General features: G+C 40.4%; 2 protein-coding genes across 2 annotated transcripts in view; one reads left to right on the top strand and one right to left on the bottom strand.

The window, feature by feature from the left end:
- Positions 1 to 76: 76 nt before the first annotated feature.
- fam83fb (family with sequence similarity 83 member Fb) lies at positions 77 to 11,319 on the top strand. Its single transcript, XM_005936822.3, has 5 exons — positions 77 to 709; positions 6,336 to 6,503; positions 7,416 to 7,537; positions 8,649 to 9,373; positions 9,523 to 11,319. The coding sequence occupies exons 1-5, from the start codon at positions 233 to 235 to the stop codon at positions 9,561 to 9,563; spliced, it is 1,533 nt and encodes a 510-aa protein (XP_005936884.1). The 5' UTR covers positions 77 to 232; the 3' UTR covers positions 9,564 to 11,319.
- Positions 11,320 to 14,130: 2,811 nt separating this feature from the next.
- cyth4b (cytohesin 4b) overlaps positions 14,131 to 15,700 on the bottom strand; it is an 11,580-nt gene continuing 10,010 nt past the window's right edge. The window contains exon 13 of the mRNA XM_005936821.2: positions 14,131 to 14,418. Coding sequence (XP_005936883.1) covers positions 14,313 to 14,418 — 106 coding nt within the window. The 3' untranslated portion in view covers positions 14,131 to 14,312. The remainder of the gene's footprint in view (positions 14,419 to 15,700) is intronic.

The following is a 15,700-nucleotide window of genomic DNA, read 5'->3' on the forward strand; positions in this document are numbered from 1 at the left end:
TTACACAAAGGTTTTCACAGACGTTAACGCCCATTGCAGTGCGTCGTCTTCATCATTCCAATGGCAAGTGAAGAGTCCAAAGTCTCGGCTCAATCTCGGTGAGAATTCCGGTCAGGTGAGAAAAGTTTCCCAGTTTTATTGTAGTCTACCTGTATGTAGGTGTCACTCAGCAAACCCTGCTCGGGGTTAAGAAAGTTTCTGACCTTTATTGGTGCTAACCGCGAAAGCCACCATGGCCGAATCCCAGCTCACGGTTATGGAGGACGGGCGCATAGGAGTCAAAGTCCCGGAGACCAAGCCGGAGTTTTACTATAGTGAAGAGCAGCGAACCGCTGTAGAACTGCTGCTGAAGGAGGGCGATGGCGCCTTCAAAACAAGACTTAAAGAGGACAATACGAAGGACTTTCTGTCTGCCAGGGAAGTCAAGCTATTAACGAACACTTTCAGACCGTACGACTCAGGGGATGACAGCAAGGCATCCACCTCCGGGTCGGAGCAGGGCGCCACCGGCACCGATGCGGATTCAGGGGTCCACTCCACCTATTGGCCCCAGATGTCGGACACAGAGGTGCCGCCGCTGGATATCGGGTGGCCCAGCGGGGCTTATTTCAAAGGGGTGACCCGGGTTTCCGTGCACACACACCCGCCCAAAGACAACGGACCGCACATTAAGGAGGTGGTGCGACGGCTCATCCAAGAGGCTAGCAAGGTGAGGCGTGTGGGTCCGATTCAACCCGTTTAAAAGTTTATGGCTAATAACGGGCATCCTTATAAATTCATAACGATCATAGTCTTATGTCAGCCTATGATAGTACTTTAAATACAACCAGTAACATGGGCAATACTAAAAATGTGGAGTACATTTACGACAATTAATCACATTTCTGCTAATAGGTAGTTAGTCGGTAAAGATTAATTGCCTGTTAGAAGACGAGTGTCCAATGCTGCAAGTTTTGGTATCGATCAGATACCAGAATTTGGTAAGCCACAGGGCTGATACCAATACTTGAACATTGAACATGTAGCGAAGAGCAATGTATAATTATGAGAGATGTCAGTTTTTTGGTTCTGTTCTAGATCTGGAAAAAGGAAAAAGAGTCAAGCAGGTTCAGAATGCAGAGCTCAAAGGGCTAGTTCGGTTATGGCTGTAGACATGATTTATTTTTTCTTTTAGTTAGTTTTTTATTTTAAAAAGATAATTTGGCTTGCAAACTATGATCATACGAAAATACCCAAATGAGACTGAGAATAGGTGGAGGGCGGGAATAGTGCAGGTGATTGTTTGCTGTGATTGGCAGTAGCTAATGCAAAATTGACATTAATAATACATACACAAACATAGGTGGATAGTAACTGTGTAACAAATGGATCCAGGGTGCTCTAACAACCTCCAGCACTTGTGTATGTTTTTCATCAGATAGACTGCAGGAATTTGTTCTAGTTAAACAGGCTCTGTGTGGGAAACTTTAAAGCTTTTATTTAAAATGAGGGCTCAGAATCATGAAACTCAAGCCCGGTAAAGAAATGTGAAACCACTGTCCACGCTCTTTTTTTTGTAGTGTGATAAAACTACAAGGCTGCTGCTCTTTGCAGTGTCCCGTAGATCTAGCTCCACAGGGGTCAGGGAGGGGGGAACACCAGTTTGAGTGATTAATTGCTCCTCACATAGCAACTAAAGGCTTGAAGTGGGTCTTTAAATGTGAGTTGGTGATAGTCATGTTTACTCATAGGGTGCCGGATCTACGCTGAGTCATCTGTTCCGTGCTCAGTCTACAATGCAGTGACAGGCTTTGCTGTGCACTCGCTTCCTTAGTATTTCTCTTTAAAAGTGGGTCAGGGAGGGCTGCAGGAACATGTCACATAATCGTCCTGGGTTTTGTGACTTGTGCAACTTTTCTCAGCTTTTCTTTGAAATTCCCGGTTTTTCCTTTTCACAACACCCCTTTCCTTCTTCCTGGGTACAGATCAGGTAGTGGAGGTAGTAAAAACAGGATCTCTGGCTCTTAACAGAATGACACACTGCCTTGTTTCCTGGTTGCCCTGCCTACTGTTCTTTCATTTGATAAAGTAAGACATTGTTTAGTAGTTCACTCCCTCTTTTCACAATTTGCCATACCGAGACCTTTGAGTGTTTTCCAAACTTGGCAGATCAAGAAGACAAACAGTTAAACAGTAGGTGCTTTAGGATTGGTGTACATGAGCAAAAAGTACATAAAAAAGACAAGCAAAAATAGCACTCAAAATAACACATGTTGACCAACCAGTTCTTCAGGTACTAACTTGTTTGCATGCGAACAGTGATTTAGTTTTTGGTTTTTATTTGTTTTAGTGATTCTTTCATTTTTCTTTCTGATGGGATGGTGATGATCTAGCTTTGATTCCTAACTGTCCTCAAGTCTCAGCCTGTATCTCTGCTGTTGAGCTTTCAGGTTGGCTCAGCATTTTTCTGTAGTGAGACCATGAGTGGAAACACCAGGCCTTTTCTGTCTAACAGAGGAACATTTGTTGCAGATTTAAAGATACATTTTTTCCATGACTTTGCTTTTCAAGGACGACGAAACAGTCAAATAATAAACATTTCCATACTCTCCACCTCTGCCTTGCACGTAACATGTCCATTCATGTTTGAAAGGACCGTGTCTTGTTTTTTGCCCTCCCTTGGGCTGTGTGGACTTTACATAAAACTTGTGGTTTAGTATGGTGCCTTTATGTGTTTTTCTCATAAATCTGACTCAACAGTGATTATGTTGTACTGATTTATTCAGAGGCAGAATCAGAATTGGGTTTAATGGCCAAGTTTGTGTACACATACAAGAAATTAGGCTCCACTTTTTTTCTTGCTCTCAGTGTAAACAGAACAGGCAGGGCAGACAACAGCAACGTGACACAGGCATATTCATATATGCTGAATAAATTATGGAATAACGGCTATTGTATAATATACACGCAGATGTCTGGTTGCTTTGGTATACAGTGTTCTGTAGCACCTACCAGGGGGCAGGAGTTGGAACAGGTTGTGTACAGGGTGTGATGGGTCTGCAACCGAGGATTTGCAGGATCTAGTGTAGACCTATATTGATGGTATTGTCCACTGACCTGTTTGACTGGAAAGCAAACTGCAGAAGGTCGATTCCACTAGTTGACCTTCTGCAGATTGTGATGTCCTGCAGGTATGTTAACACCAGGGTGACAGCTCTACAGCATTTAACCAAGGGGGTTTCTTGGAGACAGCGATGACTGGAGTGCTTGAAACAGCAGGGGACTGCATATAGCTCCAGGGATCTGTTTAAGGTCAGTGTAAAGATGGGGGCTAGCTGGTCAGTGCAGACTTTGAGGCCAGAGGGAGACGCACAGTTTAGGGCTGGTGCCCTTCTGGTCTCATGAGTTGGTCAGGTGTTAGAAAGGATGGGTAAGGGGCTGGCACGGGGGAGTTGGTTGTGTGATGTGGCGGGAGAGGGTGAAGGGTGTAAAGGTAGGATTGTTACACCTGAATAAACACATGCAGGTCCCCTGTCATCTGTAGTTGGTGGTATCCTGGAGACCCACACCGACACAAGGTCATTGGCTGAAACCTTTTTTTTTTTTTTCTGTATATCATGTTCACGTCGATATAAATGTGAAATGTACATGGTGTAATTATTTAGCCTTTTTTTCAATGAACTGTTAGTAGTTGGGGTTTTTTTTCTATTGTGGCACTCTGTCTTCCTTCTTTGTGTTTGAGTGTGTGCATTTTTCCTCCATTGAATTAAAATATGTTTAATGGGACAGTACCATTATAAAATAATAATGTATTCACTTTTCAGATGTTACTGATACTTACTCAATGTCATTTTTTTATTTTGCTCACTTCATCCAAATAGTGCACAGATGACAAAATCAGCTTCACAAATGTTCTTTACCAAAACAAGTTTTATCCGATAAGGGGAATATCATTTTCTGTTTTAATTATGGCCTAACAAGAAAAGATTTTTTGAAAGGAAACTGTCCTTTTGATAACTGAGATCAAAGGTAAAACTTTATTGCAATCCTAAAATTAGTTTTAAAGTGTTTCGACACACTTCTGCAAACCATGATATGTACAACAATCACAATGTGTAATACGTCAAGGACTTTTATTGTGAAAAGAACTAACACAAACAAGAGGAAACCAGCAAATCTGGTTTCCTCTTGCCTTTAAGCCAGCTGCATTCAGATTGATTGTGGGTTGGTGGGGTTATCCCAGTGGCGGGGGGTACAGCTGTGTGCCTGAGATACCTGTATTATGGTAAATGGCCTGCATTTGTATAGCGCTTTACTTAGTCCCTAAGGACCCCAAAGCGCTGTACACTACATTCAGTCATTCACCCATTCACACACATATTCACACACTGGTGGTGGCAATCTACATTGTAGCCACAGCTGCCCTATTAGGGAAACTACCATCGAGAACATCTCTAAAAAAACAATGTTTGCTAGAAAATTCTGAGTGTTGTGTAATGTGTCCCTTTTTTCTGTTTGTTCTGTCTCTGTGTGACAGCAACACTGTTCAAGTCTGCTTGCTGCTAACCAGTTACCCACAGCCCTCCACCATCTTCAACTGGAGTTTTTGTTAATCCACAATATGAGAAACTCGGCTTAGAGACGGCTGGTCCTTGTATTCTTTGTTGTTAAAGAGTATATGGGGAGAGCATGATTTATTAATGTACTTAAGAAGGTTTACACGCTCCTCCTTTCACAAGCACAGAAAAGTCAGGGTTGGATAAACACTGAGCACTCTGAAGCCGGAGCTCACAGTGATTATACTTGCACATACACAGACTTCAGTTTTTTGGCTATGTTTTACATAAAAAGACACGCTTTAATGATTGATATGCAGATGTCAGGTGGCCTTTTAGTAACACCTTTTGCATTATAGGATGCATCATAGGAATTTAGCCTAAGGAAGACATTTCCAAATTGTGTTGAGCACAAAGCAATTAATTGTCTTAAGTGTCTTTTTCACTTTGATTCCTAGCTCAGCCTTAAGAATAGGAATATATCTGTAAGCACAATGTCAGATTAAGTCACTGTGTCAGCAGTTCATGCTGTGACCTGTCAGAGAAGATAATGCCCTCTGCACAGTATACTAACTAGTTACAGCTTGTCGCCTAAACTATGTGGGCTGTATGTAAATATTAAGCTGCCAAGAATTTCACTGTCACAGCCGCAACAACAACAACAATAAACACACGGTAGTCCTGTCGTCATAGTCCTTTGCAGGCAACGTAAACCAAAAGATTTATATATCATGTCAAATGAATCAGTTGAAACAATTGCAAGGCAGTAGTAACCCCAATGCCCTCAGTGTAAAATGTTAATGGACACAATAATGAACATGGCACATAACAACAAAATGTGACCATTGAATGTTGCTTGAAAACCATTAGAGAAACATAGAAACATTGTGCTATTAATAAATCCACTGGTCAGCTTGTTTTGTCTCTAAAACTATTTCCAGTTGAGGCGCACTCTGTCGCTGTGGGCAAACATGACAGGACGCGTTGAAGAACAAGACTTTTGTGATTCTGTACTAGTCACAAGGTGGTTTAGAGGATAGGTGTTCTGCCAGGATGTACCTCCTCAACTAATTCCAGCGTACTCACAGAACAGAAAGAGCTTTATGGGTCAGTGACAGACCTAAATTCCCCAGATGATCTTATTTTGTTGTTACAAGATTTTATCTGTGTGATCTGTCAGTCGGAGTGGAACACAGCCGGAGGATAACACAGTGGCTTCCCCCACTCTTATTGGACTAGCAGCTAAGACTCTTTCATAAGGCCCAGCAGTGCCTTCAAGGTTGGTGTATTAACAGGTGGCAAAGTGCTTCAGCTAGACCGATTAGCTTCACCTCATGGTTCCTTTGTTAGGTTTGTTGGAGTCATTCTGCCCTCAAGCAATGTACTGATTTTTGTCCCATCCTCCTATAGAGAGGTAACATGGAGGAGTAGCTGACAGTGAACTTAAGCTGAGATTCAGGTTTCTCAAATGTTGCAACACCTTTTTTCTCTCTGTGTTGCTGACTTGTTGGTGCACCTTTGTTTCTGCCAAGGGGTTATTAATTTAAAGTGCTGTAAGGGGTTAAAAGAATGTGTGGCAGTCTGTAACACAAAGATACAGACAAATTTTCATGCTCACATTCACTCCTATAGCCAATTTAGAATCATCAGTTATCCTCACATACTTTGGAGAGTGCTCCACACAGTCACGGTAAGAACCACCCATCTCCGCACTGAAATGTCCCAGCCGGCCGGCTTTGGAATTGAACTCAGGCCCTTCGGGTGCTGGATATAAAATACTAATGCTTATTTCTCCTGCAGGTGATCGCCATAGTAATGGACATCCTCACAGACATCCACATCCTACAGGACCTGATGGATGCAGCGTCACGTCGCATGGTGCCTGTTTACATTTTGTTGGATGAGCAAGGTGTGCCGCACTTCTTGGACATGTGCTCCAGGCTGCAGATTGGCTCACAACACCTTCGGGTAAGACTATACTTTTAGACAGTATATCAGCGACACAGAGAAAAATAATAACCTCATAATCTGAGCTTATTTTAAAGAGTTGCGTCTTCTAGTGTAGGTTCAGTTATTCAGAGGGTCATGGATTGTTTTATTGGTTTGTTTGTAACAGCACTATTGTTGCTTTTTTGGTTGTTTTTTCCTGGATAAATTAACTCAATAATTTGGTTCAGCTCAATAATTCATGTCACAACCAATAACCGTTGTCAAATATTGCCTAAACTGGAAGGGCAGTCTTGTAATCCCACAGTTATACATAGAAGTGTCCCATTAGTGAAATTATTAATTGTTTCCACTTATGTCTTGAACTCACACAAAATCAGTAACAGATTTGGAAAGGACACCTATTATAGAGCAATCAAGTGTATCCTTCTCCTCCATATTTAGCTGTAGGAGATTTTGGGGTTCAGGTGTAGCCAGGAGTTATCTCGAGAATGCACTTCGTTCAAGACGTAACTGGTTTCATGTGCTGATCAATAATTACTGTGTGATTATAAATGGAGATAAAATTTAAAAAGCTAACAAAAGGCTAAATCGTCACTCCCCAGTGGTTTTAAAATTAACTTTCAGCTGATGTGGCTCAATTGTCCTCTTCAGCTGATTGTATATCTGGATGTGGCCCAAGACCATCAAACTTGATTGGTCAAAAGTAGTAAAACGACTTGCTTAAAGATTGGACGATTGAATCAGTTGCTAGGATTGCTGAGCCACATATTTCGTAGGCAGCCAGTAGGAGGTTTGGGTGGACTGATTTTTAAGAGTATGGCTGTAAAAATCAAACTATGTGCTGCTTCCATCAAAAAGATTGTTAAACTGCCTGCGTCTTGACATTGTTGGTTATGTTCTCATCCTCATCCTGACCCTGTGTCGTTGCAGAACATCAGAGCCAGAACGCTTCAGGGAACTGGTTTCAATTTGTCGTTTGGTAGGCTGCCTGGTTCACTCTGTAATAAATACATGCTGGTAGATGGGGAGAAAGTTGTGTTCGGTTCCTACAGGTGAGGAGGAAATATTGTGCAAAATGTTCCATTAAACGTAATAATCTGAGTTTAAGTAATTTTATCTGCCACTATGTATAAGATTAGAGACTGATAACTTGGATTCCTTTTGTCAAATGATGTGAGTGAAAGACTCAGACTGTCTCTGAATACTTTCATCATTCTTGGATATAATTCTTCACTTTCTCTTTTAAGAGAGCAATAATCACTCTGATGCCATTTGTGTTCATTCTGTTTTAAGACTTACTGTAAAGACATGCTTGTGTCTCTTAATTGGCAGTTGTAGCAGCATTCTTGTAGCCATGCACGCTTAACATTTTAGTGGCTTCATTGTGCCATGACTTGCACTGAGTCATGTCGTACTGCATTAAAGTCTAACAAAGCACCAAGTGTAGCGCGATCTGGTCAGAAGAGACATGCAGCTAGATAAGTGGATAAGCAGGTGCTTATCCACTTATCTGAATACGGTTGATTTACTTTTGATTGTGTATACACACACACACACACACCTATCTATCTATCTATCTATCTATCTATCTATCTATCTATCTATCTATCTATCTATCTATCTATCTATCTATCTATCTATCTATCTATCTATCTATCTATCTATCTATTCTATTCAGCCAGTCAACCTAACTTGTCTGTCTTTCAGCTGTGATTCATGCCTCTGTAGATTATCTGCTGTGCTATTGTTCAGGCTGGTCTTTTCTAGCCTGAGTGCAAAATGTAGCTTTCGTTTTATCACAGGCTCCAGCAATAGCTCTGCTAAATTCTGTGTAGGATTGAGACATTAATTATTCTGTTTGTGTTTGGACTTTTGTAAATGATCTCTATAGGCAGCTTGTTATGCTAGCATGGGTGACCTCATTTTAGGGGAGTACATTTAGCGGTTGTTTAAATATTTTAACCTGGACAAAAAAGGTCATCTACTAACTTTGTTCTTGTAGCATGCTAATGATACTGCTAATGCTTTTAATCAGAAAAATGATGATCAAAGCCATAGGAATGTGGTTGTAGTCTGTTTGATACCTGCTTACTGTGCTAGAGACACGAAGATTTTCCATAGAGAATATGCTCGTTCCTAACTGTTAATGCTGTGTCCTCCCAGCTTCTCCTGGTGCACGTCTCGCATGGACCGAAACATGATCACTGTGATGACGGGACAGCCAGTCGACTTCTTTGACCGGGACTTCCGTGAGCTGTATGCCATCTCTGAGAAAATGAACCTCTACAAAGAGTTTCATGTCAGCCCTCCTGCTGCCCAGGTGGCCTCCACTGTTCGCTCTAAACCGAGTACCAAACGCCCGCCATTAGCAGCAACCACATCCCGCTTCCAGGTTAGCTTAGGGGATTCACGGAATAATGAAATCCAGGTCCCAGCACACAAATATTACAACCCTAAATACGCACTAGCGTTTGGGGATACTCCCCGTCCAACAGGATCTCTGCGCGAACCCAAGAGGGGTTCAGGTCTGGCTGAGGTTCCCGAGGAGGCAGATTCGGGGAGCCCACGGTTGGCCAGCAGCGAGAAGATGGATCGATTGAGTCCGCTGCCGGCAGAATCCTCAGGCGAAAGCTTCAAGAGGACAAATGGAGTCAAGTCAGACATAAAAAGCCGTCCCACACTAAGGCAGAGACTTTTTAAGAGGAAATCCCAGAATAAACTTCCTGTTAACACAGAACCTGTACCCCCAGAAACTAAACAGGATGAGGAGAATGAGGATAACTGCGAAGCGGTTGTGTTATCTCCATCCAAAGTTAGTAAGAAGCCGTCTAGACTGGGACGGAAGTCAATGTCTCAGCAAACTGTCAATGCCTCACATGACAATATGAGTAAGTCACGAATATTAGCTTGTATATGAAGATTTAATCTGCAATGAACACATTTTAATCCAATGAATTATAACCTGTAATCTAACCTGAGTGATGTGAAGAGGTCTGAGGGTAATGTAATCATTTCTCTATTTTCTTTTTCCTGACAGGTTTAAAAAGTCAACATAAAGGAAGGTGTAAAGTGAGCTGAAGCTGCCCATCTCCACAGAAGACAAAATGACTTTAGTCACATGAACATTAACATCACGTTTGATTGTGCTGAAGAATTTTACCCAGCGTCTCACAGAGAGACAAGATAAAATCATTTTGTTGTTTGGTGCCAAATGTACAATAAATGCGTTTTAAGTTTTATATGATATGTTAGAATGCAGATTGGGTTAATAAGAGATTTCGTTATGAGCACTTTCATCGTGTTTTGCTTTGAACACTGTTAGCTTCCAGGTTCTTCTCTTCTGGACACTGAATGTACAGTTTTAAGGTGGATCAACATGAGAAGCCTGTCTGTCAAAGAGTGAAAGAAATCATCTAAGTTGTCAAAAGTTGTCTTTACATTCCAAATGTAACACAGCGGGAAATTTAAATCCCACCAGATGTGGGGCTATTTGTCACTCTTAACCACACACATTCACCTCAGCCATGCACTACGAAGCGAGTTTAACCCATTTAGCATAACCATGGTGTCTTTCTATTACATCCACTTACCCTTAACTCGGTAACCAAGATATGCTTTCACATGAACGTTTGCATGAAGGCGTTGGTGCTGACAGCATCTCACCAATCAGATGGATAAGTAATGGCAACACAGTTAAGCACACATGATAGAGGCTCAAAGCAGCACATGATCACACAGCTGCTACAGAAAAAGCAGCAGTGTGATCATGTGTTAAATGAAAAGCTGTGTGCAGTAGTTCAGTATTAAATGTTCTGTATGGACGTTTGTGTGCTTGAAATAGATCAGTGTGAGTGGAAGAGAGCTGCAGTATTAATAAAGTTTAGCCTGTTTGAATCAAGGAAGGAAAACTGGCACCAGTGTGAGTTAACATACAAGTATCACAGCTCTCATTAGGTTAGTCTGAATAAATAAATATAAAATCAGAAGTCAAACTCAGACTTTGACTACATGCAGCGTCCACTACAAATAGGTAGCACAGTAAAATAGTTGTGAAAATGTTTGCAGCCAACAAAAAACAATCAAAACCCCCCCAAGGAATAAAGTTTTGTTTAATAATCTATATTTCTTACTGCGTTTTGGGGAAACTGAAAAACTTCAGACACTCCTACAGTCCATGCACAGACGCTCCACAGGATCTTCCAGGAATGGATATGGAATAAATTGGTCAGAAAGCGGTGATTTCATAGCTGTAATAAGCTCTAATCCAGCTGCAAGTTAGGTTAGGTTACTATGGCAGTATACCCCAATAAGAAGAGAAGCGTTTTCATAGTACAGAAAACCCAGGATGGACACTGAACCTATGAAATCCTGCTTCACAATGCAGGCCACGGTTCAGATTGATAGCCACTCATGGTCAGCCCAAAGCAGGATATTATTAGACAGTGAATGAGTTTAGGCCCGGATTACAGTTTAAATATTATACTACTTACATACTTTTTGTTTCATGTTGCAACTCTATAATAAATATTGCCTTTTATTCAGTTCTAGAAGTGAGGAAATTGTCATGTAAAAACAAATTGCAGCAATACAGAAAAAGCATAAAAATGTTCATAAGTAAAAGTCTCTGAACAGGCATAAATTTGAGTGCAGCTCCCTCTAGTGGTGATGCGCAGGTACTAGTCTATAATTTGTCCTTTCAAAGTCTCAACCGTGAAATAATTGCCAGAAAATTGTTTTTTAGTTTTTTGCAAATGCAGAAAAATGAGTGTTTATTGAGCCTTTTGAAAAAAATAAAAACATTTCCATACAATATTTTTGCTACATCTGCAATTTATTTTTAATTTTGTATACATATATCCATATACATCCATAAATTATTGCTGTTGTTGCAGTTTATGACTTATAAATGATGCAGAAGTTTGAAAAACTCACAAAAAGTCATCTACAAAATATGATACACTTGCTACAGGGTTAGGATGAGGGGGCAAAAACTAGTGACTGTATTACATAAACCGTCCGCTGGGTGCCGCCATTGCTTCTCCCTCTGGTTCTCTTATCGGTTAGCATTTGCTAACCACTCGGAAAGAAAAAAGAGGAACCACAGGCCTGATGACAAACTCGGGGCTGAGTTGAGGGTAGTGTGAGGGAGGTTAGGCTCGGGCTGGGGGTGGGAGGGTTGATGGTTGGTGTAACACTAAAAGCAGTAAAACAGGAAGTCAAGGCTGCAGCAGGAAGAGGTGTTCTCACACACTTTGTGTTGTCAGTGCACAAGGATGAAAATACATTGTTTCCTGTCACTTGCATATTCATGCTTCCTTTAAAGCCCTTCGTGTTTATTTGTTTTCAACAGACATTTAGACACTTCAGCCCATTCAGGTGTGCAGATTTAGAGTACTGCTTTTGTGCATTTTGCCTTGAGCACGAGGCTGATGTTCATAGTTTGATGTAAACATAAATGTTTGATTTACTCAATACAAAGATTGAAGGGATGCACGTTATCATAACCATAACAACAAGTGTAAATATGACGTTCTGTATATTCATCATGTTATCTCAATTACTGATGAAGCAGTAACCATTAATTGTTGAGTTTTCTGCTATCACTAATGATCAGAATTAAAGACAAACTAATGATCATAATCACACCAAAATTCATTCCTGTCATTACTTAGCCTGCACTGTGAACCGAAGCCTTGGCTATGAAGTCAAAATGCACCTGTTGGTTTAAGCATATGAGTACAACACAAATAATATTATGTTGTAAACATAATAAACATTTCCACATTCTGTAGGTATAATCTATATGTTAGCTTTTAATGACAAGTTTTAAGTACTAATCTGAATTGTTTCCAGTTTTACTCTGGACTATGATGCTCACAGACGATGCTGTGATCTGAAAGTGAGCGTAGGGAGCAGGTGGAATGGTAAATTTTTATATAACACCTTAATACTCAAAGCACTTTATACAACATGCCTTATTCACCCACTTTTTCATATGCTTAAGTTCTGGCTGTCTAACATTCATGCATATTCATACTCTGATGAATGCATCAGAGAGCAACTTTCAGTATCTTGCACAAGGATGCTTTGACATGCATACTGGAGCAGCCAGGGGTACTATTAGCAGATGACCTGCTTTACTTCCTGAGCTACAGCCACCCCAGAGCGAACCTGGTTGTATGCTGTGCAGAAAAAAGAAATGAAAGTCAGCAGACGTGAGACAGAATATGTGTGTGTGAGAAGACCTGGTGTAACAGTGAAGCTGCAAGGAGAAGCTGTAATGAAGATAACAGGTTTAAATGCATTGGGTTGACCATTCAAATCAATGGACAGTGCCCAAGATAGGTGAAGAAGAGCGTGTAGGCAGGGTTGAATGGGTGGAGACAAGTGTCAGGGGTCATTTATGAAAGAAATATAGCAGCAAGGATGAGTCGGTCACTCTGAAGCCAAGCTGGAGGTGGAAGAAATGAAGCTGTAAAAGAGCTTTGCTGGGAGTGACCAGGATGGACTAGATTAGAAATGAGCACATCAGAGGGACAGCTCATCTTGAGCAGTTTGGAGACAAAGTTAGAGGCATGGCTGAGAGGGAAAAAGTCTAAACAATTGATAGAATAGCTGCATGTTACAGGAGAGTCATTTACAAGTTTTATGGTTGTGAATCATCAAGCTTGTTCCTCATGATTTTTTTTTTTAAATCTGGGCCATGAAAAAGGATGGTTTTGACAAAATTCTCACACACACAAGCCTGCCACATCAAACCACAGAGGTGGTTTTAGGTGCTTCACCCAAGGATGTAAACCAAACATATCAGCATACAAAATAAATATGAGGAAGTAAGGTGTGGCTGAATGGTTTCAGTGCGTATTCAACCGAAAACACAGCTGTCAAGATCAAAGCATGAAAACAAAATCCTCCTTTTTAATACAAACGCATCGATAAACACTTTTTTTTTTATTAAATAATCATTTCGTGAGAGCATAAAAAATAAAGTACTTACAGTGATCAAACATATGCAGTATACAGACTGACACAAAACACAATGAATGGTTAAATGATTTCAATTTACACAGTAAATTTGTTACAAAGAGGATATAAAATGCATGTTCCTATTGCACTGTCCTTTCAATTTACATGACAAAAACATATTAACATGCATTTGATGTGACTGTATAAGATCCAAACAACTGAAAAACATATTTACATACGTGAAAATGATTCTGTACAAACTAGACACTTCAACAGGTCACTGAGATAACACCATACCCACCAATGGATTTGCAGTAAAACTTAAAGCTGTCCACCAGACAGAAATAAAATCATCCTATAAATGTCCGCTTCTGAGCACTATGAGAACTGAGTAAGACGCTGTGCCCTACGCGCGCCTTTTAATAGCATTCAAGGAACTGCTGAGACATCACATGTTTAATTTTTCTTCCTTAGCTGAGATACTTGGTTAGGTGAAAATCAAACCAAAAGAATCATCTTCTCACTGCAGAGAGGAAAACAAGTGCAGTAAACACACACACTGTCAAATGTGTTAACCTAAACCGAGATATCTCCTCGTGTGGGCCCAGAGAATTTGTTGCCAAGCGCTCCTTTGCCCGCCGTGCTGATGCCATGAACAACACAAATGAGTCATTTTTTCACCCCTGACACTGTGTTTCTCAGTCTATGAAAGGAGAAGTGGAAAGGGAAGTCTCTTTTTTAGTCTAAACCACCACCGTCAGTGTGTTTCTGAAGCCTCCATTGCGCTTTTGTTGCAGGGTGGTTAAAATGATTTTCAAAATAAATTACAATCCACAGTGCACGGTGGAGTGAGCTGAACATTCACGAGGTCGGATCCTGCTCTCCTGAGTCCTGGGGAGTTTGGTGTATCACCTTTTTCTTACGGACTGAGACCAAGTCGTAGAACGGATCCTTGGTGATACTTGCCCTATTTGAAGATAGAAAAAAGGCTGACATTAGCTTATAGGAGGTTAACAAAAGCTCATATAACAATATACAGTTAAATAACAATACATAACTATGTATTGCTCTTGGCTTATTGAAGAACATATTTTCCATAGGCATTCGGATTAATCCTGGTATAGGCAGAAGTTTATTGTTTCATTGGTTTAAAGCAGTGTCCTCAGTGCTAATGCTGCTGTTCCAAAATGCACCAGGGTGCTGATTTCAAACTAAAGCTACATGAGTCAGACATAAAACGCTGGCACTGGTGAACAAAGACATGCATCTTCCATTAGAGAGACTCTCTCTGAAACTGCTGAAAACCAAAATATAGCTAAAAGAAGAGTCAGCAACAAGCATGACTGCAACCAAGTACTAGTGGTTAGAGTGGGAGACTGATCCAAATACCAGCAGAACTTTATAATAATGTCTATTTAGCGTTATTGAGGTATAAGCAAGTGCTTAATACATCAGTTATACATCATTGTTCCTCTTTAGTATGCCATTTATGCATATAGCTTTATTACTATCAGTAATGATTATGATTATTACTGGGAATAATAGCTGTACATAGTTACATGGTGTAACAATAACACATGGATAAATAAACAAATCTGTAATGACATATTAAGGAGGAGTAAAGATATATAAATGAGGAATTAAGCACTTGCTAATATCTTACTTACACCTTACAAATGCTTAATATTGAGACATTTTAACAAAGTGCTATGAAAACTGTCTGAAACTTTTAATGTTGACTGTCAAATCTATTTTATTTACAGCCTACATGAATACATGAAAAGCTGAAAAAGGGTGATTTCTTATCTTAATTATTATGAGAAGTAAAATTCACAGTGACCTTATTGGTCGTTAAAATGTGTTCAGTTCAGAAATTGGTGATGATTCATCTCATAAGTCATACTGCACTCCTCTTGCCTACATAAGCTGCCTTTAGTGTTGCTCTTAGTATCGGCAATAGTGGCTCTCTAGACACTTGGTGTCAGATCAATAACAAAACTTCGCAGTATTGCACAGCATTGATACTAATCCTTTGTGTGCTTGTGTTGTACTTGCAGCGCTGCCTCTAAATAACCAGGAACCAAATGTGTGTTTTATCAACAACTTTGTTAGCAAATAATGAGATAAGACTGGCTGTTTTGTGAACATCCGGTGTGAATAGCATATTAAGCTTCATTGACCTAATTGAAAGAAGTGCGTGTAAGTGTGTGTGTGTGTGTGTGTGTGTGTGTGTGTGTGTGTGTGTGTGT

The sequence above is a fragment of the Haplochromis burtoni genome, unplaced genomic scaffold, assembly GCF_018398535.1.
Source record: "Haplochromis burtoni strain Fernald_Lab_line unplaced genomic scaffold, NCSU_Asbu1 Contig_223, whole genome shotgun sequence".
In the NCBI taxonomy this organism is placed as follows: Eukaryota; Metazoa; Chordata; class Actinopteri; order Cichliformes; family Cichlidae; genus Haplochromis; species Haplochromis burtoni.

Bases quoted from the DNA above. Each gene is read 5' to 3' on its own strand.
- fam83fb (XM_005936822.3), top strand. From the start codon at position 233: ATGGCCGAATCCCAGCTCACGGTTATGGAGGACGGGCGCATAGGAGTC. The intron at 710-6,335 runs GTGAGGCGTGTG...TTTCTCCTGCAG, and splicing joins TCATCCAAGAGGCTAGCAAG to GTGATCGCCATAGTAATGGA. The intron at 9,374-9,522 runs GTAAGTCACGAA...TTTTCCTGACAG, and splicing joins TGCCTCACATGACAATATGA to GTTTAAAAAGTCAACATAAA.